This window comes from Diachasmimorpha longicaudata, chromosome 10 (assembly GCF_034640455.1).
Source record: "Diachasmimorpha longicaudata isolate KC_UGA_2023 chromosome 10, iyDiaLong2, whole genome shotgun sequence".
Lineage (NCBI taxonomy): Eukaryota > Metazoa > Arthropoda > Insecta > Hymenoptera > Braconidae > Diachasmimorpha > Diachasmimorpha longicaudata.
This window is the reverse complement of record NC_087234.1, coordinates 7690315-7717133: the sequence shown is the minus strand read 5'-3', so window position 1 is coordinate 7717133 and position 26819 is coordinate 7690315. Positions and strand designations below refer to the sequence as shown.

The 26819-nt window shown below is 40.3% G+C and overlaps 2 protein-coding genes across 28 annotated transcripts in view; one reads left to right on the top strand and one right to left on the bottom strand.

Annotated features, from left to right (window-relative positions):
- Positions 1-18291, bottom strand: part of LOC135166809 (uncharacterized) — a 102010-nt gene extending 83719 nt beyond the window's left edge. For 5 of the 7 annotated variants that reach the window (XR_010299753.1, XM_064129439.1, XM_064129438.1 and 2 more), the window contains exons 1-2: positions 1055-1127; positions 143-457 (exon numbers count right to left, since the gene is read on the bottom strand). The gene's annotated coding sequence lies outside the window, so the exon portion shown is untranslated. Of the gene's footprint in view, positions 1-142; positions 458-540; positions 659-1054; positions 1128-18088 lie in introns of those variants that run through there. The other 2 variants (XM_064129436.1, XM_064129435.1) reach the window with 2 other exon arrangements.
- Mbl (muscleblind) overlaps positions 1290-26819 on the top strand; it is a 147189-nt gene continuing 121659 nt past the window's right edge. For 5 of the 21 annotated variants that reach the window (XM_064129365.1, XM_064129364.1, XM_064129356.1 and 2 more), the window contains exons 1-3: positions 1499-2205; positions 13462-14121; positions 14332-14576. In XM_064129365.1, the coding sequence (XP_063985435.1) occupies positions 14391-14576 (186 nt within the window). In that variant the 5' untranslated portion in view covers positions 1499-2205; positions 13462-14121; positions 14332-14390. Of the gene's footprint in view, positions 1423-1495; positions 2206-13461; positions 14122-14331; positions 14577-26819 lie in introns of those variants that run through there. The other 16 variants (XR_010299749.1, XM_064129370.1, XM_064129362.1 and 13 more) reach the window with 10 other exon arrangements.

Sequence of the window (26819 nt, the reverse complement as noted above, 5' to 3'; positions counted from 1 at the left end):
TATCATTTTTTAAATTCTCATGAAAAAACAAAGACTAATATGTTAGATGGAAAATGATAGCTTACATGACCGGTTATTCATCTAATAATAATAATAATAATAATGATAATAATAATCTAAAGTTTTTTTGGAAAAGGCTTACCCCTCAAAATACAATCGATGTCCGTGCGAATTTCGTCATTCTCCGAATATTTTTCAGCGTTCGGTCTTTCCCCCACATAATTCTCTTGTGGTAACATCTCCCTTTACGATCGTGTGAGTCATCCGGGTCCACGTGTTCTGTCATTCGCACATAAGGATTTCCCTTCTCCTCACGAGACATTGTCTGCTCGAAAAGAGACGAGGGAGTTGCAGGGAAAAGGTTAAGGTCGTCGATGAAATAAAACAGATAAACATCGAGTTGAATTTCTCCAAGACTTTGGCCGCACGCTCCTCCTCAGAATCATCAAATCTCCTCCTGGCATAATAAAAAAAACAATGACCCCAAAATCCTAGCTCATCTCAGCAATAATAAACAACTCCCCTCAACCCATATCTCACCCCAAAAAGTCTATCCTCAACAATCCCCAATTCTACATTTTCTTTCCTCATCCATGGACACAGAAACGAGATTACTCCCGTTGTGTACTCGTTTCCCCCTTACTCTTTTCGTAGTTGGTGGATGGCTATTCCACCCACACTACTTCCAAAACTCGAAAACCGTGCTGCCTCTTCCCCCGACACAAAATGGCCTACTCACACGAGTTAGCATTCTCCATTGCTAAAAAGTCCCAAGGAGAACCGTGTGTGTTCGAAAATATCCAAAAATTATCAAATATATCGCGACTAAACGATGTGATTGAAATGCCTCACGACTCATTTTAAAACATTGCAAAAAACTAAAAATGAAAGACAATCAAAATATTTCACTTTCCCGAACAATCTTCCACTCTCGCAGCCATGTAGAAAATCCTGCCTCATGAAATCGTCAACAGTTCTCGATCTAGCGTGAGTCATCCCAATTACTTTCTATACGAAAAAATTCCCTCCCCCCTCTAAATGAATTTTTACTTACCAAAATTTCATCATCAGATACCGCGATACAGCCGATTGTAAAAACCCGATTCTCCCAAACTCCCTCTACTCCACGAATAACAGCTAAAGTAGGGGGAATTGAAGGCAGAAGGAGAAAAGGAGAGTCAGAAATTTTGTTATGTAGATATCAGTAACGCGCGGGAAGGGAGTGAAGACGCATGCGCAGATAGTATAACTTATCGAGCTGGCGGAGGGGTACAAGTCCAGGCGACGCAGTGGCGGAGCAACGGCAATGGCATCGGACTCGATGGCAGTACAGTGCGACCCCACAAACTGGAGGGATAACAACATCACACACTCACACGCAGGCAGGAACACCCGGACGGTGAGGATGGGGGAAAACTCTCGGTGAGTTGCTCAGGGTATACTCTCAGGGAAGGGATAGAATCGTGTAAGTGTGAGGAATAATGGCGCGCGAGGGGAACGATGTGGCGCTAGTGTCGCCGGGCAGTCGCTGTCGCGCCAGGCACTAGTCTCCAGCCCGAGCAGTCGCAATTCCGTCGCCTAACAAACGCATCGCTCGCCTCTTTTACCTTTTCAACCCTTTGTCGTATTTAAAAAAGATAAAAAGTACCGCATACGAGGCTTAATACCCGCTAAGCTGCATCCAATACGCCTGTGTGTCCCCCTCGCTCCCCACAATAGTCCAAAGTCATTGGAGTTCAAGCGAAGCCTATTCACTCTCCCCCACCTTCAATTTTTTTTTTTTTATCTAAATACGCGGAAAGACTGGCTTCGCGCTCGGAGGTGCTGCTTACCGCTGAATATCAGAGTGTAGACGCGCGGGGTTTTTTTTTGTTCAGAAAATACACGGGAGTTGTTTTTTTTGTTTTATTTTGTTGTTGGTGTGAAATTGAGAACAGTGGCGTGATTGTTCTGTCTATTGAACGACAGTTTCGACAAATGAATTGAGAGAAATCGTCTGACTATTTGTGTAACGACATTTTATATTATTTGTGTGACTGTTTCTTTATGGTGAGAGGATATTTGTTGACATCCTGGGCTGATATGAGTCGGAGAGGCAACGGTGAACGCGTGTATTCGGACCGGCGTTATCAGTGAATATATATTTTGTTTAAAGGAAGTGCCTCGAAGGGTCGTTGCGACTGTACAACGCAGGATAATAACGCAGTAAGTGTGATTATTCAAATTGTTTTTTCTTATTTTTTTTATCTTCACATGTCGGGTTTATTCGTTAGTGGCGTTTAACTGTTGAGAACCAGTGTAAATGAGTTATGGGAATGAAATATGAGAGGAAAAATTGGTATTTTTTTTTTTACTGGCCACGGTTATCGCACTCCGGCAACTTTTATTTTCCTCTACACCGGGGAGACCTAGCTTTACGTGACTCGTACACGCGCTCAGTCACATTACGTATTTTCTATTAACTGTAATGACCCTGGGTCGTTAGAGCCTATCAGTTTTTACTTTTATTCACATTGATTATTATCGAACGGTCGATCTGGACAGGGAATCGTTAGGGTTCAATAGCATCCATTTGTTTGTTTTCTTTTCGCCATGGTGTGTTATGTCGCTGGGTCGTGTATACACGATGTTCCGACAAATATTCCTCGAGTTCTTAATGCTCTGTGTCTGTGCTCGCGTCCTACGTGTCTCCTGTTGACCAGGGGATGACGTCATGCCTAGTAATGAAGAATCACTCGGTCGGACTCGCTCTGGACGTCTGTCGTTCTAGCATTCTTGTCGATGATCCCCCGCAGCTTCCCGCATACTCGTTAGCGCGACTAGTACAGGGCTTCAGCTCGGCTCATTCTCCGGATGTTGTTCGAGCAGTTGAAATACATTTCGTCATATGTTAAGTGATGGGTTCGGTATTGACGTTGGGTGTCGGGTATTTTAATTTTTCGGATGGGTTCTATGGGGATTGATACGGCACATATGGTTCATGGGACATTATGGGTGGGCAAGACGTGGAGATGGCTTTAGAAGAGAAAAGAGGGATTTTTTGGAGGAGTGGGAGAGTTTAATCATTTTTTAAAAATAGAAGTCGTGACGTGCTCTGAAAAATTGTCGTAATATTTTTTTTTGTGGAGGCAATAGGTGTCTAGAGAATCGCAGAATTAGCGGGATGACAGAATCGTTCTAGTATTGTGTTAAGTTGTCTTGTTGATGTCATCTTAATACTTATGAAAAATAAAAAAGATTCTCCTTCAATACATAAAAACACTTAAATCACTAAACACTTAAAAACAAATTTCTATAAGGCGATTTGTTCGCGTTTTCAAGATTATTTTTTTCTTATCATTGGGAACTTAAATGACACTTGATAATGAACTAATTTGTGGTGAACATTGGAAATTGAGTCAGGTAATCGAACTGAAATAATACATTAAGGAAAGGCTATTTGTTGTTCGCATTTAAATTTACTTAATTCAATATGATAAAATATCAACTTGAGAATTAGAAAATGAGATTTCCCCGAAAAAATGTCAAAACGTGAAACCAAAATTCTACAAAATTATTTATCGGTGTTGTTGTCAGGATTATTCTCGCATAAATGGAGCAATTGTCCCCGAGCATGAGTGGCTCGATATCGGCGTTACGACCGGTCGAGATCTCGACATCCTGCCTGGGCGGGAATTCCGCAATTCGAGTTCGACAGCGGGGACGAGCTAAACTCACCCGACGTATAAATATCTGTATAGCCACAATGTATTGCACTGAAATGTCGAGGATATATCGTGGCATGTGGAGCTCCGGCTCTGCGCACTTTAAATGGCAAAGTTTTCAGTGGTTCCTATATATACTCCGATAAAACTTTTTTTTTACTTGTGCCTCTTTCTCTCGGCAGTCTATCGATTTACTCGGCAAGTATCTCAACGTCCCGCTTTTGCCTGTCATCTCTCATGGATTTTTTTTTCGCCCCTTTCCTTTCTCTCCTTTTTTTTATCCCAAAGTTTGTCAGCGATCAATCTTTCATCCTACGCGCAGTCAATTCCGAGGAAATCACTTCAACTTATACGGGAGACCATTCTCGTGTTGTAGCAAGTATGTCGCACCATCTGCTTCAAGGCTGGATATATAAGACCGTAAAAAGCACGTGCGAATTTACACTCCATGGAAGGAAAATTCCCCGTCTTTATTCGTGTCTTATTGCTCAAAGGAGGAAGAAACATCGGACGCAGTCATATGAATTAACGTTGTTATTTTTTCATTATTACGTGAGAGTATATGTTTGTTTGATCTGTATTCGACTACAGTGGATGTAATGAATGAAGTCACTTCTTCAATTTTTGCAAGATTTATTTTTAGAAGAGAAATTAAAAGAGAAGGAATTACGCTTCCTCTGTTTGGTTGAACCAATTAAACACCATATTCGCATACTTGAATGTGAAGTACTTTATGCTTAGTTGACTGTGCTTGCTTTTTCGTCTAACAAGAAGAACCTCATAGAAAATTCCCATTCATTTGTGTCGTCGACGATGCGAAAATATTCATCCTTACCATAAAAAAATTCCTAAATTAAGATCCTTGGTCTGTTCTCAATTGAAAAGATCTTGAAACGCTGTATACGATTTATCCCAAACGAAACATCCGCTTTGAACTTTCCAAGGATCAATTCTTTATCACCAACCAAATATTAATATACTGGAGATAGATACTGGAGAGGGCGTTGGTTACGGGGGTTCTTTGCCATACTTACTCATCGTAAGTCTTGAATATGCAACTTCTCTCAAGATGAAAATCCGTACAGAGAGAGAGAGAGAGAGAGAGAGAAAGAGAGATCTTGAGAAAGATTGACTCCGCGCGAGTGCGTACTTGAGACTGGCATACAAAGCAGCCAGAGTCAGAAGGGCGGGTGGAAAGGGGGTAGGGCAGAGGCGAGGCCAAGACGCTTTTCTGCAGATTCACTGATGGGCGGTCTACAATTTTGCCGACATATCTCTTTTATTTCTCTCCTCTTCCTCAATTTTTTTTTTTTTTCATTTGTGAACCCACTTATGCTGCCTGGGTCTCGTCCGTACATAATTCGAATCGAATTGACGATCTCGGGCGGACGGACGAGTATCCGTTGGGCCCTGGGAGTTGAAATGAATGATGAAAGACGTTTGCATTGTCTTGGAGGTGACTGTTGGGTACTCCGTATTAACCATGAAGAATCAAGTGTACGTGGGATGGGAATGGGCGTAGGTGGGCAACCTTTAATCGGTCAATAGATGATGGGAACTGTGGGAATAGTCCGTTGGATAGAGTAGAGATATGTGTTTAATTGACTTTTACTATTTTAGTTGATGATTATTGTTGGGGCTTAAGGAGGTTGAAATTGAAAGGAAAGCTCTTATCCACTTTTTTTATTATGTATTAAAATTAGATGAGGGCCCGTAAAAACAGCGGTCAACGTATTTGTTTATTATTTATTGAAAGTTGAGATTAGGTTTGTGTTTGTGTAATTAATAGCCAACGATAACTCCAACGAAATGTGCGAATATGTACTATCGAAGTTCAGAATGAGCATAACAAACCACCTAAATCCGCTTTGCAAAGCCCGGTTAAATTGAATTCTCAAACATTTTAAATTGTATTAACGTTAATCCAAGCTGCTTTACTCCAATTTGAGTTTACCTACTCCTCAGTTAGTTTATTCTGTACAGCATTACACGTGTGCTATCAAATTGAGCATGTTTACGGTGAAATCGTTAATTGAGTGGATGTTTTACAGTTCACTTTTTTACACCTACTTCGACAAGTCTCGGATACTTCAATCAAGTTGATTGAGTTACTCGCTCTGTGAAGTTTAAAAGTGTAATTGAGTTGAGTGAATTCTCGGGAGTTTGCTCCAATTATTCCATCTTTCATTGGTAAACAAGAATTTTCGATAGAAACTATCCCAGGATTCGCTTAAACTTTTTTGTTAATGTCCACGGGACTTAATTAATCCCGTTTTTTAGGCATTAGTGTAGACGTCTGATCTATTGTGACGTCAATTTTGAAATGAAACGAATTTAGCTTAGCCAATTATTCATCGTCATTGAAAACAACTAGATTTCTAATTCTTGTATATGGAAAATCCACTCGAACACGCCACAAATACAGCCGACACTATAATCACCTACATTTCAAACAAATTTCAACTCAATTAAATAATATTTTTTTCACACTTGTCTGATAAATTCTCTTTCATCGTAAATCGTACAATGGGTAATGCAATACCCGTTGAAACTTCTCCTCTTCCAGGATATGGCTATGGCCCCTCTTCACGCTGGAACGCTTTTTATAATCGCCGTGAGTCACGGGTGCTCCGCGCTCGCGCGCATCTCCTCCCGGGTATCTTAGATTTTCATACTAAATGTGAATGATACGGGAATAAGGAGAGGGGAATCAATAACACTAAGCCATTCAAAACGTAGAAGGTGCTTGCTTTACAAAGACCTCGATAATTCATTCACATTACCTGAGAATAAACGAATCGTGGTATTTCATTTCAATATTATCTCCCGTTTGAGCATCTTTTTTTTTTTTTTTCTTTTTTCATCTCGAGGGGCAGGGGGAGAGCAAGAAAAATCTCGTTGAGATGCAGATGAATGATCAAATTTCATTGGAAATGAATTTATGGAAGAATTCCCGTTGACAGAGAGTGTCTGGAGCACAGAATCTTCAATAAATCCACATGATTGAATTATCATTTTCGTTATCGAGTCAAGATTCATTCAGACGAATGTGGAAATTTTTCGATTGAATGATTCAATGTCTCTCGCATCATGAATTTATCCCTCATCTAGATATATACCCGGTATATCGTACTAGGATTCAAAAATATGTGTGAATATGCATTAACTTGGCGTTGTACACACATATACTTTCATATGTGTAGAATGGAAGTGGCACCAGTTGCGTCTTTTGCATTAAAATGGTCCGTGAGCAGGGATGAGAGCAAGTGAGAGCGAGAGAAAAAGAGGGAAAATTGTAAAACAGGAGGGGGGGGGGGGTGGAGAGAGGAAATGCAGAGAGAATGAACGCTGGGACGGGGGAGAGTGGTCCGAGATGGTGCCTGTGGGTGGGAAAAACTACGGGAAAACGGGACAGGCACGTGAAATGGGGATGCAGCCGAGCGAGAAAGCACAAAGGAACGGACGCGTTGGTAACGCGAGCTTTAACCATTTCTTTTGGTGTGTGTGGGTAGCTGTATGTGTGTGTCACCTAAAAACCCCTTTCACTCCGGTATTCAGCTGAACTACACTGATAACTGTGACACACCACTTTTCATCTGGTAAAATCTTAGTGGATTATGTTGTTAGAGGTTCGTGTTGCTGTTGATGGGAGTCAATGATTATTTGGGTGATTGTGGGAAGTAGTTGTAGACATTTTACGTCAAACATTTGACACAAACAGGAGCTTGAGCTAATTTTGTGAGGAGCGAAATTTCGTGGATAAGTAAGAGGTTTTAAAGCCCGGTTGCAATAAATTAAATAATAGATTAATAGATAAGGTAAGCTTGACACATTTCTTTCGCTCCTCTGTGAATTAATACAAGTGAGCCAGGAATCGCGAAAATTTTTTGATATTTTTTTTTTAGGTTAAAAATGAAATCCAAATGAGAATTGAGATTTAAGTCTAGGTAAAAATGGTTCATAAAAACCTTCTGGTTTATGAGTCCTTGTTACATCAAAGGATTGCATTTTATCCATACAATTTTCCTCGACTATCTCAACTAGCTAATGGAGAAAAAGGTCGCTTCATATCAAACGGAATACTAAATCACAAAGGATTACACGTGATACAGCGACGATCCCTCCATTATTTCTCCCATAATCGAATTGCGTTAGGAAAAGCTCCAGTTCTTTCCAACTATTTTTTGGTATTTCGATGTCATATAGCGCGAGCGTCGGTTTGTACTAATTTTAGATGGGGATCAGTGATGACACGCGTGCAAGGGAATGCCGTTGACCTACACATAATCCACCCCAAATATTCCAATTTATTCTTCGAGTTGCTGCATAACATCTACGATGATTCATCAACGCTAACTCGTGTTGGTGGATCTGAGGTGGGCGGTTATACAAACTAAAACATTGGGAGTTCAGACGTTGGATATATTCACTTTGATGTTGTTTTTTTATTTTCGAAATAATCCGAGGAATTTATGCTTTCGTAATCCCCATGGGGGAGAGATTCAAGGCAGCTTAAATGGCTTAGAAGGAACTAATCAGGCCCTAATGAGGAGCTTTCAGGGCTTGGTTTAATTGACATTAAAGCGAAACGTCATTATTGACGTCATGACAAGAAAATTAAATCAATACTATCGATTGTAGTGTGGTGAGATGATGTCATGATTGCAGTTGATTTTAAACAATTATATTATTGATTTGTCAATGATTTTTAGTTGATCGAAATAATAGTATAGGAGAATGATTAATTTTTCCGTTTATTTATCTCTATTCACGACATTCAAATCAGAAACTGTCATATTCCGAGTTTCAATACTGGAAAAACTTATTCCACTGAATTTCCAATTCGGTTTACTCTGTGGATAAACCGACGATACTGGAGAAGTTCCACCATATTGGAATGGTACACCGGACCCATCGTTGTCTAGCTATTTGGGTTACACGTCAACGGCTCGTTTCTACCGACGTCTCCAGCGGTGAACATTTCGTATCAGTCGAGCCGAGATGATGGAAATGGTCAAATAATCTCGAATTTCGTAATTGGGTTTCGAATCCAACTGTAACGGACGATCCCAGTCCACTCACCATTCACATACGATCGATCTATCACACAATTTATTCCCGATGTGTCGGATAGTGGACTCTCTCTGTTTGGTACGTTACATGAGAGACCGACGACGTGCTTGGAGTTTCAATACCTGCAATCTTCATGATATTTTGCAAGATTTTAACTGATGCTCAGATTCCTCTTAATTGATGGTTCAATCAATTAACTGGATTAAGTTCTGAAAATATTTTCATTCAGAATCAATTGCAGTGACGATCTGATTTTTTTTTTAATTCAATGGATCTTGACAATTAGCGGGGCTAAACGGGTTGCCTTTGGTCTCATTCATCGCCAGCAATTGCGACTCTCAAACTCATCATGTTTTAATTAAAATTAATTGGAAATTCTCGGTTGTCTGTCCACATAATTCTTGCATGATGCAAAATTAGTGAACTTCCATTGGAGATTTTAATTCAATTAATTTTTAGTCTCCGGTATTAATATCTGTAGCATGATTTTGTATTAATTTTCCATTTTAACCACTCGTTAAACGTTTGGACATGGAAATAATTCTGTTCTGGGAACATATGATTTTGGAAGATACTAATTTCTTCTGTCGGTGTATAATAAATTCTCGGGAATAAAGCAACTGTGTCAATGTGAGATTTTTAAAAAATAATTAAATTGTATTTCTGCCTCGTTACGAGTGGACGGTCCCTGGTCAGCAGACTTCACGGCCTGGTTCACTCGGAGCATAAAGACAACAAGATTGAATGAGAAAAAAAAAGCCCCGGAACCACCGGTAAGAACGAGAATACAATTGCGTAACCGTTGGCTTTAGGAGACGCAATGGCCGCTCTCTCGTGACTCACAACTCGAGATAAAACGTCGAGATCACGCGGATTCAATAACAATCGACTGCCACGAGGGCATGCAATGGCGAATCATGTCGGGAATATTTTTACCGTTCCCATAGCAATAAACAAATCTCATAAAAAAAGGTTAAGAGCTCCAGGTGGAGTCGTGAAAAATAGTGCGTAAAAATGACTTTTTGACTTTTTCACGCGTTAATGCTTTTTTCGTTGCCACTTTTTTTCTCCAGTTTATGTTTTTTTATTTGGAAGAGGGCTGAGGGGGTGCAGAATAAACGGTAAAAGTGGACAACACCGGGCGCATCTATAATTCACTTACGAGCGGCTCGCGGTCGTATAGTTTGTGCGTCAACGAGTGCGAAAGGTGGGTTTGTTGGGTGGGTGTAACGGCGATTTAATGAAATAAAAAAAAAAACAAATCTATTGGGGAGAGAAGAGGGGTGAATTTGATACGTGCATTGAGCAGTCTCAATAAAATGGGGATTGTGGTGTTGTTTTGGGAGTGACGTTTCGAGAGGGATGGAGATGTCAATCCAATAATCGCTAGTTTATTTGTAACTCCAATAAGTTGTCAGCATTACTCACTTTATATAATAAATATTATATGAAATATATGTCTCATGCCTGTAAGTTCAGATCATATATTTCCTATTATTATGTGAAAATAAATTTTTTTCCATCTTTTTAAATGGATTCAAAGGATGAGTAATGATGTTTCTTCTTTTAATGAATGGTGAGTACATTTGTCTCACCAACATCACCTCAATCGCTCATTCCATTGCTCGGCTCATTAGGACTCACAGGAACTGCGTCGTTTGCTGTGTCAGAGCGGTCTATTTATGTAACACGAGTTACTATTTAACGTTGTATAGCGTTTTCACTCTTATCGATGCAGCTGATGCACTCAAATGTAAAACATTTACGCGATCGTGCGAGTATCATCGTCGAGCCCTCTGTGTACTGATGTTTTTCATTCATGTAACGAGGAAAGTTGATGGGGCGGAGGAGGGACGTTTATGTATATGCATGCCTCACAGCTTCAGCCTGCAAGTGATTTTTAAACTTTACGAGTGACTAGGTCGGATTATCCACCAGCAACTGAACGACAAAGGGTTATCTATCACCTGTCTGTGGTACTCCATATAGCGTCAATGCTTTCAATGTTCCTTGTTTTTTTGTTTTTTTTGGACTTTACACTTGAGGTTTTGATAGAAAAATATCCCTGTAGCGAATTTATAGGAATTTCATTTTTGAAAATTAACATCCGAGTAAAAACTTGAAAAAAATAGCGACATTTTCAATTTTCTTTTAAATTGTACGGATGCTAATGCCCGGAATTAGCGTGGAAAGTTGCAATGCTGAGTATTGCACAGCGTAATCATTAGATATGGGGGAAGTGCGAGAGGTGTCATGCCGAGGGGACATTATTACTGGCAGTATGAGAGCCACTGTTGTACGGTTGTCGCGCATATATACGCCACAACGCTACGATTACGAGTTTTCACCGCATATCGGTACGACCTGGCGGGCATTTATGCATATGCCACCCATGTGCATATTCAATGGGCCAGTATTAATCGTCGATAACGAGGTCTCCGGCACTACGGGTATTTTGTACGTTGCAATGTATATGTATACTATGTACCCATAACGTGCGACGACGTGAGAACGCGTCCGGTCTGGTTGGTGCGCGGGACGCGTTTGTCCGCAGGCGATATCTCGCTTACCAGAGACCGCAGAAATTCTACTCTAGTGCTGCGGTGATGCTGTCCGCTTACGTCCTCGCCTTTTTTGTACGCAATGTACATGAGGAATTTTTTTTTCATTAATTTACGGGATTTTATTGCGAGGAAAAACGGGAAAATGTAAAAATTAAATTTTTAGAAGCGAAAAGCAATTTCTTTACTTCTCTTTTTCACTGAAATTATGTCCTTATTTTACTTGTACATCGAATAAACGATGAATTTCAAGGAGAATCGTCGGGATATATATTTTCAATTTTATTAACCGCACACTAGATACACAGCGGTGTATGTATTGCCAAGGGATGCGAGACTGTGCAAACTTGAGTTTCTTTCCACAACGAGAGCTCGTTGCATTACACGAAAAAAAACACTGATATTTACTACATAAAAATATTTGATAGAATCGAGAAAACAGAGACGAAATGGAGAATTAAATTTTTCCTCTTTTTATCAAGTAAATGTCTCGGATGGGGCGTAATCGATTTGGTCCGGTCGATTGGAAAGAGCAAACACCAGCGTCGAGGGTGCGGAGAAATATCGCGAGTGAGAGAATGAAATTTTTTCAGAAGAGCGAAATGGCGAATGACGAAACAAGAGAGAAAGAGAGACACCATTGGAGTATCGATTTTCACGTCAATCTCTGAACTAGTGAATCACTATCAATCCTGAGTTTGCCATAGCCTATTCAAACAGTCATAAAACGTCTGATCATCGTTGGCAAAAGTTTAATTGCCCCTTGGAAAATATTCTGCAATGAAGCGATTCACCTTGAACTCACCATCACAAATTATTTATTTATTCAATAACATTGAAATTGTATTCGAGAAAAAAAAAGAGGAAGGAATTGAGATACATAGGTTTGGAGCAGCGGACATCGCGTCGTTTGGCCTCGAGTCTATCCACTTTCCGTAAGCGGCTTACCCTGAGGCTCCCGACGTGCCCGTTGAGAAAATTGCGATACGCCTTTGCTCGTTCGTTCATGTTTTTCTCATTTTTTTTTTTTTATACATTTGCCCTAACTTCACATATACAATGAACGATTTGTTTCTTTTCCTCTCGGTGACTTTATCTTCAGCGATGCACCGAGTTGAAAAGAAATCAGGTATTTTTAGTTGATTTATTTTCATCGCGATGAAAGTCGATTCCCTTTTCAATTTTTTCTCTCGCGTTTTCCCATTTTTTTTTTCATCTCGAGGCTTCATAGCAGTTAGCAAACGTAATATTTATGCAGTCGGCTGGCTGCGAGGTTCAAGTGAGCTTGCACATGTGTATATTCTTCTAACAATAACACCTTGGGGCGTGTAAAGAACTTTTGTTACAAACCTGGGGCAAACACCGACTAGGTGAGGATAAGTCACTTTAGAATCATTTCCCCCGGACAGGAATCGTTAAATCCTCGTGGCTGTGTAGCTTGATACTTGCCGCAAACTACCGAACTAAATGGGGCCAAATGGACTAGTCGTTATGCAAATCCCGGCAATGTCAATTTTTCTCATTTCCCAGCTGTATTTAATCCCATCAAATATCATTATCCCCCGACGTAACAATTGCTGGGAGGGGGGGGGGGAGGTTATACTAGACGGAAACGAATAATGGCACCTGAACTTACCCATGTCTGTAATAATCGTAAATTGGAAAGAAATTTTCATGTGTAGAAACCTGGAAAATTGTTATAGCGTAACACACGCAATATGGTGTTTGACTTGGTGAATTATCGATTGTTATACGTCCAGGTTTGAATAAGGCGTGCTTGGCCTCGATATAAACTTCTTATGCCCCACCTTTCGGGGTGCTTATCTAGTCCATCGTCTTTATCTGTAATTATATTTCTCGATGCCGAAATGTTATCTGAGGGAAGCCCATTTAACTAATTAAATGTGAGGCTCAAATATTTCTATTTAATCAAAAATATTATCATTTCTCCACTTTTTCCACTTTAAAACCCCAAACACCTGAATCGCGCGGATTCACCTATCACACCTATGCGCATATTGCCGCGCAGCTCGGGTATGCGTAGAGGCAGCAATCCTCGGACTGATTTGCATTTCCAATTCAAATATCTAGTTGGTAATAAATTTGTTATCTATTTGTTTCAGATAAGAAACACCCAAGTAAGCCTCGCGGGGCACGTGCCAGGAGTGGAACCGAATAAATGACGTAAATCCGAGGAACAAAAAGGGACGTAACGCTACCTTGCTGGTCCCCCCAACCCTTTCCCCTCTCCCCCTGTCTTTATCTTTTTCCTTATATCCTCACCCCTTAACCATTTTTCGTCCTCAGCCTTTAAATTCCAACCCCCGTGATCTTCGGCGACCCGTCAACACAATCGACGTGTCCTCACTGTCACCTTTTTTTTTCACTCTTCCCCCTTTACGATTCCATTGCCTCTCCCCGTCTCCATGGTGAAAAAAATTGACTAGCCTGCACGCCCTTTTGTCGTCACGACTCATCAGCGGGACATAAAAGCAATCAAGAGGGAGAGACGCAAGGGGAACGTATCCTGTGACAATTTCAAAAATTTGACGGATCATCAGTTTGATTGTTGATTCAACTTTCACCACTGGAAGAGTCTTACCGGCCTTCATTGAACAACTAGCAACAAGCTTCCGTAGATGAAGCGCTTGATCATCGTCATAATCACAAACAAAGATTAATCGATAATATAGTACACGTGGTTATTGTGAGCCACTTGTATGAGAATTGAACATTGGAATCGATAATACCGAAATCTAAGTTGAAATAATCATCGAGTTGAGGTACACATTAGCATTGGCTATAAAATTTGTTTGAATGAATATCAATGAGTGAGTGACTGTTAAATTTCGAAAGATTGATGCGAATGAAAATATATAATGAAAGGTAGGGGTGAATGTTTAAGTTGTGAATGTACGTGTGAATGCTTTCAAAATTCAATAATTTAATCAAGTTTGAATCATACATACGTATCATTGAAACCTATCGTCTAGTCGGTGCGTGTTAAAGGGAAAAAAATAAGATCGAAGAGTGTGATCAGCTGAACACGAAGATGGCTATGGTCAACATGAACAACCTACTCAATGGAAAGGACTCGCGCTGGCTACAGTTGGAGGTATGCAGAGAGTTTCAACGCAACAAGTGCACCAGACCCGACACGGAGTGTAAATTCGCACATCCACCTGCCAATGTTGAAGTGCAGAATGGACGAGTTACTGCCTGCTACGACAGTATCAAGGTAAGTGATTATTTTAACGAATTCATTACAAAAGTTTGCCGCCAAATTCCGAGCCGAGATTCGTCAGCTTGATTTCACTTTCTCGTTTAAATCTCGAGAATTGAAAGAACAAATTCATCTCGATATTTACTTTGCATTCTTAGATTATTTTCAAACAATTAACTCTCAAGTATTGACTCGTTCATTTTTCACAATCTTCCTTCATCACCCAATGTTACTTAGTACGAAATCATTTCAAATGCTCTGCGCTTTTGAGGCTCGGCCGACGCAGATAAAAAACGATAACTTTTATCGATTCTACCCTCTGTATACATAAGTACACAAGCGTGCTGTTATCACGACAGATGCTTTTTATCATTCAGAATGATTATGATGATGAGTGCCGGCATGAGGAGGTCATCAAATAATCAAATGATGAATATAACCTCCGGTATATGATGATAATGTAATTCAATACTTTGAATCAACTTCGGTGAATCTTGACTAAACATACGATTCCGATGATTTTAACTCATCATTTCTCTTTATGTAAACCCCTCATGACAGACTAGTCGGCGTATATATGGTAAATTGGTTGCGTAACGCGATCGTAATAAACGAGAGACAGGCGTGGGCGTGTCGAACGATTGACGTAATACCGGCTATTCGATGCATTTTTCAAATCTCCTAATTTTTATTGTTTCTCAAATGAAAAATTCTCATTCTCAATAGGAGAAGCATCATGATACATTTCTAAAAATAGATTCAAACTCCTCGGGAAATTCCCTTTTTTTTTTTTTTTCATTCGATCTAGTCTATTGCCAGAAATTCTCGTATGCTTAATATCACCCATAAAGTTCACCCATATATTGTCTTAACGTGAATATTAACGTTCTTAAGACACTCAAACTGAAAGACGACATTGTCCAACGTTAGTTCGGCCGCGACCTCGTTCCACGAACGCTGCTCAGCAATCCGCAACGTCGTCTCTCAGTTTCAACCCGTAATATATAAGTTCCCTCGTCTTCGTCGTTTGCCTCTTCACCCTGTCCCCCTCTTCACTTCTCGCCGACTCTCATTCTACCGCTTCACGTGAATTCGTCATTCCGACGGGCGAGAAATAATGACGAGAGTCTTGCACGCGCACCCAGCGCCAGGTTCAATTAATTACAATGATGACAATTAGAGTAGATGGGATACTTTGACCCTCGTACATAAATTCAAAGATGAATAACTGCCGGTTAACATTTTTTCTTACCCCTCCTTATTTCCTTTCTCTGTATTTCATGACCCGTGCCATTTACCTCTAATCAAATGGAGCTTTACCAATTTCCAAATAGTCTTTAATAATGCTGTTTTCCATGAGTCGCACAGTTACTGCGTTTTGTTCAGTCGCGTTATCGATTCCAATTACCTTAAAACTTTCAATTAATTCAGCTGTCAAGCGTTAACGCGTGTGTGTGTGTGTTGGCGGAGGGGGAGGTAAAGCGATTTTGTGATAGGCAAGAGGGGATAGTGAGCATGAGGAAAAAAAGAGTAAAGTATACAGCTCTCTGGGCCAGATGTCACGGCAACAGCCAAAAGCCCCCGTCGGTTTGTTTTATCGGCTCGTTACGGCTCGCTCACCGATGGGCATTTCTTTTAACCTGTCTACCCGTCCGGTGATGTCCCCTCAATACTTTTTTTTTCACATTCGATGCTTCCATTCTGGTTTATCTTTGGAACTAGTGACCCTAAATAGTCAGCACAATCTTGGACATTTGACATTTTTTTGTCATCGTTTATCGGGAATACTTTCAGTCGCTGATTCATAAATCATTTGTTTTGAAAAGTTGAGCAATCTTTCTTTGGTAATTTTTTTTCCTTCTTTCTATCGTATACCTGTTACAGTGAAATTCACTCCGAAAATCCCTAAACGTTGGCACAGACATGACGAAAAACACGGCCAGCAGCTGCTGCATGAAGGGGGGGGGGGAACCTCCTCTGCACCTGTCGCGTCTGTTACTATCGCGCGAGACCGAAATACAGGAATCCAACGTCGCTCGATTCGTTTTCCTCTCTAATGCTAAAGCAGCTTCGGAATATAGCCCGGATTGTAGTTGTATTACGGATAGTAATGCCTGTGCGCTAGTCTTCTTCGACCTCCTTTGTAATAAAAGCACCCTTACCGATGTGTAGTATCTTGAAGACGCACCCGAAGACGTTATGCTCCTTCGTTATACATATATTCTTCCACGCTCATCGACCCACATCTGCACGCCCATCATGAGAGGGTGAAATTACTTCCCTCTTACGTGATTGTATTAGCTCACAACCCATACGGGAATGTTCAACACTGAGCGAACTGATTTTAATTTATTATTATCATTCGGTGAACGCGAATAATGAGGAATTTCTAATTCTGAAATCATTCTCCGAAGTCTCAGTAATGAAGCTAATAATTTCTCTCCATGTATATTGTTGAAACATTTGAGACTAGTTTTTCCTCCAACAACAGCAAGTATTCGAGTAGTTCACTTGTTAAACTCTAGTTCATTATGCTCTCTCTCTCTCGACTTTAAGATCAATTCAAAGTCACTGACATTTAGGCCGAGGGCGAGTGAAGCCGCAAGCTTGTCAAATAGATAAACAGACAGGTATGTGAGACGTTGAGAGGAATGGTACAGGCATTATCTGTGGGAAACTGAGACGAGGCGGAACTGTCAGAGGAGTTGGCAATGTTGGCATTATGCGATTAGGCTTCTTGTATCCTACCTATCATCCAGCTTACTCCATCGTCCTCATACCGAGCAAATATTCACCCAGAAAGATGAAATATTTTTGCATTAGAATTGTTGAAAGTACCGATTTATCGTCAATCCAGTGGGATTCTTATCCACAAGTGACTAAATAGGTCGTTTAACGATAATAAGAATGACGACTGTATTTACGGGTTTGAGATTCACGGGGTAAATCAACGAATAGAGAGTACAATCTATCGGCGTCTAGTGTAATTTATAACCGGATGGCATTAGCCGCCAGGGTCCCTCATGTAATACATAGAGAAGTCCGTCGACGATGGGGTGACGATGCCAAGGGAGAGCCAGAGAGAATTGGAGGATTCTGGGTGGGAGTTGACGTTGGTGTAGGGACACAATACGAAGCATAGACGTGCAAAATGGCATTCCATGGTCAGTACGGTATGCGCCTATGTGCTGTCACGTGTTATCGATTCAAAGGGTACATCGAACCCCATTGGGGGTTCTCGAGGGGACACATGGAATGCCCGTGGGCTATCATCTTGATAGAAAAAAAATGGAAGAATGTCAATTTTTGGTAGTAATACGAGTTTCGTCATTCTTAGTAATTCTTATTTAAACAATAACTGGAAATGGAAGAATAAAGTCTAGGAAAAATAGAGATAGCCATCCATAAATGAAATAGACTCCGGAAAAGCCGTTGCCCTGAATTTATCAAAAGTAGATATTTTCCGTGAAAAGTGTCGCGAGTTTCACACCCACCGAGAGTATGCATTGAAAAAAAATAATGCTCACGATATTCTTAGTCGGCCATTGAAATCGCTGGTAGATGTGGTAGTGGGGGAGCAGTCCAAAAGCCACTTCCGCCATTACGTTACAGAGCCGAACGAAAAAGCCCGGCGCACTAATACCACCAGGGTAGCTGGAGGGAGACGGCAACGTTGAGCCTAATAATAGTGTATAAGTCTATTCGTCTCGTATATATAAGTATTCGGTGATGGCCGGGGCAACTGAGTATTATACAGTTGTGGAATAACAGCACGACCTGTCGTACATTTTTTTAGACTTTTTTTTATCACTTCTTTTTTTATCCTACTTGTATTGCACATTACGTCATTTTATGACTCCTTGAAAAATTCGTGGAAGTCACGCAGCTGGAACATGATAATGTGGCCCAACGAGAGACGAAAAAATACGGATATATTTAAAATTGTAATTTTTTGCAGTTTATGGATGACTTTCTCTGCATAAATTGGAAATAGTGGGTAATATGGTAATTTTCCTGTAAATACTAATTTATCGATCGTTGACGGAATATTTTATTTATAAAATCAGGCTTAATATTTTTTTTCACGATAAATTGGATATTCAGAATGTGTAAAATGATTTTTCAGTAGAAGGAGTTGTTGAAAATATCTCTCTTGACAATAATAATGAAGTAGTCATCGACTGTAAACAAACAGACATATTGCATTTAGAAGGGAGTGAACTGAAGCATAAATGACTGATCCATAATTTATACCTTCGAGTGGTACACTAATTACACATATAATATCTATGCAAAAATAAAGTCTGCGAGAGGTATCGGTAGATGGTGTGGGCTAAAGGTTGAGGGAATAGACCCAGTGGAGTCGTATCGTAACCCACCGTCGGGATACTACTCGAGTACAAATTTATTCGGCTCTCTGAGTTACACTGGGGCCAAACGCATACATAATGTATAGCTGTTCTCCGCGCATTTCGCTTTCGTTAAACGAGGAGAGAGCAGAGAGCTGGTATTCCTCCTCTCTCTTGCTCACTCATCTTGCGCCAAGTGACTTGGCGCGGTCGAGTAGGGAGCCAAGGACGCTCCCCACGTCGCCCTCCTCCATTTTCGATCTCCGGTACTATAATCTCGACCTTATTCAGATGCTTCGCTCGCACGGCATATACAGTACTCCTTTTCCGTGCACCGCGTGTTCCAAGCGAAGATATAGAAGCCCACGAATAACCACTCGACCCTATTTGCTCATGGAGTTGATTGTCTCTTGATTCTCCACGTACATCCCTTCTTCGTTGCTCAAGTCGTCTACTTTTTTTTCATATTTCTCTCGTAATATCTATATATATATATATATATATATATATGTATCAGTTATTCGTTTACGCACTCGAAAAACTCCCTCCTGACCTCCATTTCCGGATGTATCCACTGAAGAGAGGAAAAAAATCATGTCCCTTTGACTTTCTAATCTCGAAAAAAGGAAAATGTTGGGGTTTTTTTTTCAGTCTCTTTAGCTGTGAGTTTAATACAGTAGTTGAAAACTTTCCAAGAAAAATGAGTGAGGATGGAAAAAAAAACTCAACTTTACGGACTCTATGGCGAGTAGATCGTTAAATTTAATTACTACTCATCTAGCCCAACGGCTGAACGCAGTCTTCGGACACCTGTTTGATCTTTTTCCTTCGGTACACTCTTGCACCTCGTACTCACTCTTTTTCCCATATTTTTTATGAGTTTTTATCGTCATCAATTCCCACCGTATGTCCGCTATTCAGTATCTCATGTATACCAATATTCGCTCATCTCTTTCTCGGGAAAAATTTATTCTACCTAGTTGTGCCAATAACTGGGCATTCTCCCACTCGTACCCTCGATATATCAATTCAATGAGATAAAAATAATCCGCTAAACAGGCAAAAATAAATTTCACCGGATACGAAACCCACATTATCATTATCCGAGCTAGATTTCCAATTTTAACCGAAATTTACCAGTTCCCATTGTTTATTATTATTATTATTATTATTATTTTTATTATTATTTTCATATCTCATTGTGTATTGTTTCATAATGCTCCGTAAATATCGGTATAAAGATATTCCATTGAATAGGCCTCTGTTGCGGTATAGAATAAAATACACAAAGGGTCAGGATTGAAAAAAAATAACTAAAAATCGGCGGGGGCGGTGAAGGGAAGAGGGGGAAAAATCTCCCGGTGATTACTCGACGTTTTATCATGGAGAAAGGGTAGCCTCGTATCATCCTGTCCTCCTTTATTTCGTAGCATTTCACTTGGGCTGGTGCACCCGTTGATTCTACGGTACGGTGAGAGATAGTAGATTAACAATGCATTAATTACCGGTCTCTCGCTTCCCCATGGCAATTCTACCAGTCTCTGTCTCTGTTGCACCCTCGCTTTCTCGCCATTATCCACACATAGCCACCCACACATCATCGGGCACAACTAACGGACTTCTCCTCTACCTGTACCTGTGTCTGTGTGTGCGTGAGTGTGTTTCTGTGCTTGAATTTTCGAATTATACTTGGCAGATTACTCGGATAAAATTCAACCGTGCTCGTGGATGCATTTGCATATCGGAGTCTACACGCGGTACTACCATGGGACAGCGACATACACTACGCTGGAGACCGGTTTTTATACCCCCTTTCCCCCACCTCCTTCCGCAGCATCCCCGTGTGACTGCCTCATTCCAACCTCTTCATCTTGTTATTCCGGTGGATATGCACCATTGGTACATAATTTGCGAACTGTGGAAAATTCGGGCTTGAGGGTAATTAAGGATTGCTCCACATCGTTTAGCTGAGGGGAGATTCATATCTGGAAAAATGAAATGCCTCGAGGAACAATGGAGTTTTCAGAACAATTCGGTTGTACGATTAGAGGGTTTAATATGAGGTATTACTTCGTCTTGTTTAGTTTCAAGTCAATCATTATGATTCACCATCTTGAATAACCACTAGATTAAACCCCCCCGTTAGTCAATTTTTTCACATCGACCATTCGATACAGCATATAGTAACTAAATACTACCACATGCTGATCATGTTACCACCGGCTTACTCAAGAATCGGTATTTCCATCCGTCTTGATACACGATAAGCGCCCGTACTAACGCCTAAAAAAAATATATTAGCATCGATATCCCATGTATGCAACTGAGATAAATCCACATATTCACCAATTCACCCATTTTTTTTTCCATCAATAATCTGATCGTCTACGATTACCATTGCAACACGAATTGTACAAGTATTGCTGGTGAAGAGAAAGGGAAAAAGAGCTGAAAAAGTGCATGATACATTGGGTTTCGAGAGTAACATTTTTTTTCTTCTACAACCGAATGAATGGCCAAAGTACCAAACGTTTATTTTGAAATCCCGAGTGGAATGAGGAAAAAGGGAAGGGGAGAGAGCCTCATGGGGGGCACTAATCCGACAGTGAATCGCGAGGGACAGTTCTATACTCTTTTCTTACTTCGATGAACATACATGTATATTCCGACCACTAGCGACTGCATGAAGACCAATAAGATATCGCATATATATTGTTGTTTATTGTTAACAAATTGTTTTTCCCCCACGAAGGTGTTTATTTCTCAGTTATTCATTTTATCTCCGGCAACAAATATTCGAAGGCATTTGTTTGTTGGAGTAATCAATAGTGAGATCAATCCATAAAACGGGGCGTTAAAGGCAGGAAGGAAGAAAAATAAAAAAAATTTGAAAAGAAAAGAAAATACAAGTGAACAGCGGGTAAAAGAACGTGAGGATCATAGAATGTTGGTGGGTGGTGGAGATGAGAACGAGGGGATGAGCAACAGCCGGTGTTCTTTTGTTTCAACTGCTCAAGAGGGTTGAGCTTCGTTGCCCTGAGAATCGTTGTAGTAGGGAGATAGCCACGAAAAAAAGGGCCAGCCCTCGCTTGTACTTGTTTCCCTTCGTCTTCCTCATGGTGCCTTTCACCACAGCATTTTTGCGTGCAGTCACCTGGAGTATATCTTGAATGAGATATTTTTTGCGTCGATAAAAGCACGAGCTTTTCTTATGTCTTGGGTTTTCTTTCTGTTTTATTTCGGCTTTGTATTTGTTTTTCGCTCGTTTGGGATTAAAAATAATGTTTTTCTTCCATTGTTTGAGCGGGCAATTCAGAGTAGTTAAAGTGTACTTTTGAAATTTAGGGGGAGGATTTTTTTTGGTCCATTCGGAGAGAGTGATTTGAAATGAAATTTTATGAGGCAATATATTGGTAAGGGACTAAAGGAAAGAAAATCGAGTGGTGGAAAATTAATTTCTGTTTGTTTTATCTCTACAGTTCTCACTCGCTTCTTAAAACATTTAAACGCGCGATAAATTTTTTTTATAATCCATATTCATCTTATGCAAAATGTCGCGCGATAGTCATGACTTTGAAAACTTTAAACAGTTTCCTCTGGAGGAAATCCATTTTCAATGGAATGAGATTGCTCAACAAGATCCCCAGCCGGACGACAATTTGCAGAGTGACTGATAGGAGACAATTGACAGTGGCCCGGGGTTCGATACGGGCGTTATGTACTGACATAGTCGATATAGAGTCTTTATCGGTGAAGCCAGTGAGCCAGACAAGCTTAGACATGTGCACATATACCGTTGGGTTATAGAGGAAGCATTGGACACTCTCTGCCGGCGCAGAACGCATTGGTGCTGGATACAGGATAGCCCAGGCGTTTTCCACCCACCTCCACTCGGTATAATGAGAGCATTGTTCCAGGAAACTACGCGAGCATTGTCGTTAGACGCGTCTCTACCATTCTCTCTCTCCCAATTTTTTTTTTATCTCTCTTCTTTCACCATTTTTACCTCCCTGTTTCACTCGACGCTCTTTTATTTTCGTACTTCCCGGTGGCGTTCGTCTTCCACGACGGGATTACGTTCGTTCGACTCACTATTCTCACTAGACGAAAATGAGGAGAAGTGAGAGCCAGTATATGAATTCACCAAGTGTCAAGTAACAATGGGCACTAGACAATGAGCAGTTTTTTTTCTTCATCTTTAATTGTGGATTTTTCATCATTCTCATGAAGGATTAAGTGTTTTTCAGGAATATACGGACGTATTCGGACGTATATGTTTTTTTCATCAATTAGTTATTTAGTTTATCATGGAGATAAATTTTCGCCAATATCGCGCGATTTTTCATGAAGCTCAAGTATTTTTAAACTTCATTTAGATCAATTGAATTATCGATTCATCCACACAAAGATGATTTTTAGGTCATCTCTAACTCTAAATATTTGATAATTTCTCCGAGCACACGACGCATTCACAATTCTTTTTCCAAATCAATACCCATTATCTCGTTTGCTAGTTAAATGATTAAGAGATATCGTTCGTCATTTAATTTTCAGTTTTCACTTTTGCAGGAGAAATAGAATATTTATTACATCGGCACCAGATGCGTCTCACCGAGTTCCAATATTCAAAGAATGCGATAGCGTTAGAGGTAGAATAGTGAGAGGGAAAAGAACACAAAATTCTCCATTGCGCAGTACGCATCTCGAATTTCATCCGATTACGATCGTCTTGGAATGCCTGAAAGCACTCTCATCCCCCTTTCTTTCGCAATCGAACCTTTATCGATTTTATTTGCATTTCTCTTCGCACTTTTCTCACTCAGACCCCTCCACGCTCTTTTATTTTCTCCACTTCTTCGTGTCGTTCCAACGGAATTATTGGGTATAGGTTACGGGAAATTTATTTATTCGAATTGATGATATTTTCGCTTGCTTGAATTTCAATTATTCTTTAGCGGGGGAATATCGGAGCCATCAATTATTCACTCACAAAATAGAAATAAAGAAAACCTACGGTAGAGGATTTTGAAGGAAAATTTTTATTTTTAAAAGCACAAAATTCCGCTTTTTCTATCTCGAATTGGAGAGAATAATTTCTCAATAGGATTTTTATTCAACCCTGAGACAGAATCCATTCGAGACATCACGGATGCGAGAAAATGAGAAGAAAGGAGAGAGAGTAGATGTAGGCGGTGGAGAGGAGGTGGTATAAAACCGGTCTCCAGTCGTCGACTCATGACCTTCGAGTTCCAAAGTGCGACTGCCAATGCTCTTGCTGCAGTTACCAAGCGCACGTGTCTGCTCTCTACCAACCTTTCTCTACTTCATTTCCGATTATGTCCGAATAAAAATATCCAATATAAATCCATAATTATTTTTTACCCCTCCATTTTCATTTGGAAAATGTTGATAGAGCGTTACATAATACCACCGCTTTCATTCATTCAGGAAAAAATAAACTCTGTTTTTTTCATTAATATATATTCGAGGGAATTGTTTATACTGGAGTATTTCTATTCGGTACACAATACCCTGGTATTGTTGGAGTATAAAGCACGCTCAGTTTGTTTGCACCGTCAAGCGCGTAACCCGAGAAGCCCTAAGGGCCTCCCCATACGCCGAGAAATTGTGTAGCTTAGGGTCACTAGGATTATAAATATAAACTTTATTACTGACTTTATCTCACTGCGATTGCAGTGGGTCAATCGGTCATAGACAGCATTTTCACTGCAGGGAGAAAAAAATATCGAAAAAATACTGAGAAACATCAAGAAAATATTACGTTTCGTAGAGTCATTAGCGGCAAAAAATTGATCATGAACTAGAAATTGAGAAATTAAAAGAAAATAATCGGAATTCCCCATTGAGAAAGGCAATAACGAATGAAGAATGCGGAACGGCGTATAGCAGTCCTTGAGTTCACTAGGTTTTGAGGACACTAGAATTTTCTTGGCAGTTTGTCTTGTATTACCATATCACAAATCCTCTTTCTTTTATTCCTCGTATATGAGTCTGTCTTATCCCACCAACACCAATATCCACCGTCTCAAAGGGATTTCCTTGTATCACGGAGTAACGGGAAATCGACGTTTCAACGTCACCGGAGACCCGAGCCGAGTGCCACTGGGTCACTGAGCTCCTTGTTGCCCGAGTTGAGACGTCGCTTTCACCCGGAGACTGCAATTGCCAACTCTCTGTAACTAATTTTTCCCTTCAATAATACATTGCAGGGAAAATAATCGCTGTATCGATGCTCATTCAACCTGTCACGCCAATTCCGACTCAATGGGGAACTCCAATTGATTTTTATGCTTCATTTTAGAGGGATTGAATATCACCCCATCACATGTTGAACTATTACTATCAAGTTGATAGTGAGGGAGTTTGATTTTGGGATTTTGAATGAATTTTCAATTCAACGTTAATTAATATACTCTCTCTCTCTCTCTCTCTCTCTCTCTCTCTCTCTCTCTCTCTCTCTCTCACTGCCCCCTCTTGTTTTTGCCGCGCTCCTCTAACAGGGAAAACGAGTTTTATCCCCTGATATTAAGTTACAAATTAGTTCCGTCAGTAATAAAACGTGACGCACTGCGTGCGTGAGATATCGAAATCATCTACAATCCAGGGACTTCTAGGAAATGGGAGCAAAACTGAAATCTTAAATAGACACGTAACTACATGCGTTTGTCGTCCGCTATATCGCAATACACGCACGTGCCCACTGCACCATCGAGTTTTAACCAAAGTTTAAATGATATTTGTGCACCAATACCTCCACCACCGCTGATGTCTCTCATACTCAATATCACAGCGTATTTCTACCTGCCTACTGGCGTCATACCCTGTCTACTCGGGAAATAACACGGCGACGTATGTCTCTTATGTATGCAGTATGCTGAATGCGCGTGGCTTTTAGTCGGGTGTATGTGCTGCACGCCTACCATGGCGCCGCCGGGTCTGTCTGCCCACAACCCTGCCGACGCCAAACCGACGCGGAGGACTGCTTTTTTTTCACCCCTCGTTTTGCACTCAGGGTTTTATCGCTTTTACATTTGTAATTATGAGACTCGGCATTCTCAGAAATATTCATTTGTATTTCTACTCTGTGAATTATATTGTTGGATGGGAATATTTAACATTTCTGGGAACAATTTTGACAATGAAAACAACGAAATCTAATGGCAAATTACCTCGAGACCGAACTCCGAAATGAAGAAGAGGATTGTAAATTATTTCCACTCACATTTTTTATTGAAATTCTCTTTGCGTGCTGTTTACTGTAAATTCACCTCTATTTGATTTTTTATCCATCTGTTATGATGGATGAAGGGAATGAAACTATTCATGCACCATTTCAAAGGGCATTTGTTATTGTAGAACACGAAAAAACAGGAAAAAAAATTTACCAAAAAACGTCAATAACACACAAATGATTTTCGTGTTTTTTTTTGTTTATCAAGCAACTTGACTCTCTTTTGTGCAAATGTATGTTTTATCACGTCATCATAAATGCATTTACACTTCAAACAATTTTATATACCAACGAATTGTTTGCTAAAAACCCGAGGATATTAGTACGAATGAATCCAAGTGAATTTCCTGCAGATAAATGAATTGAATGAATATAAATCGTCCAGAGTGTATGATATTTCGCAGGTTGATGGAGACAGGAGAGCTTTGTAGATCATTGAGCCCGTGAACAATTTACATACACCAGTGCATGAAACGCCGCACTCTCTCTCTCTCTCTCTCTCTCTCTCTCTCTCTCTCTCTCTCTTCCTCTTGTATCCACAGTGCCTTGTTCGTTTGCGCGACAGCTCAATGATTTGATTAGAGAACAATAGGTTTCCATTAACAACCGTCCCCCCCTCTCATCTCTCTATTCTCCATCCCCACAGCCATCCTTTGG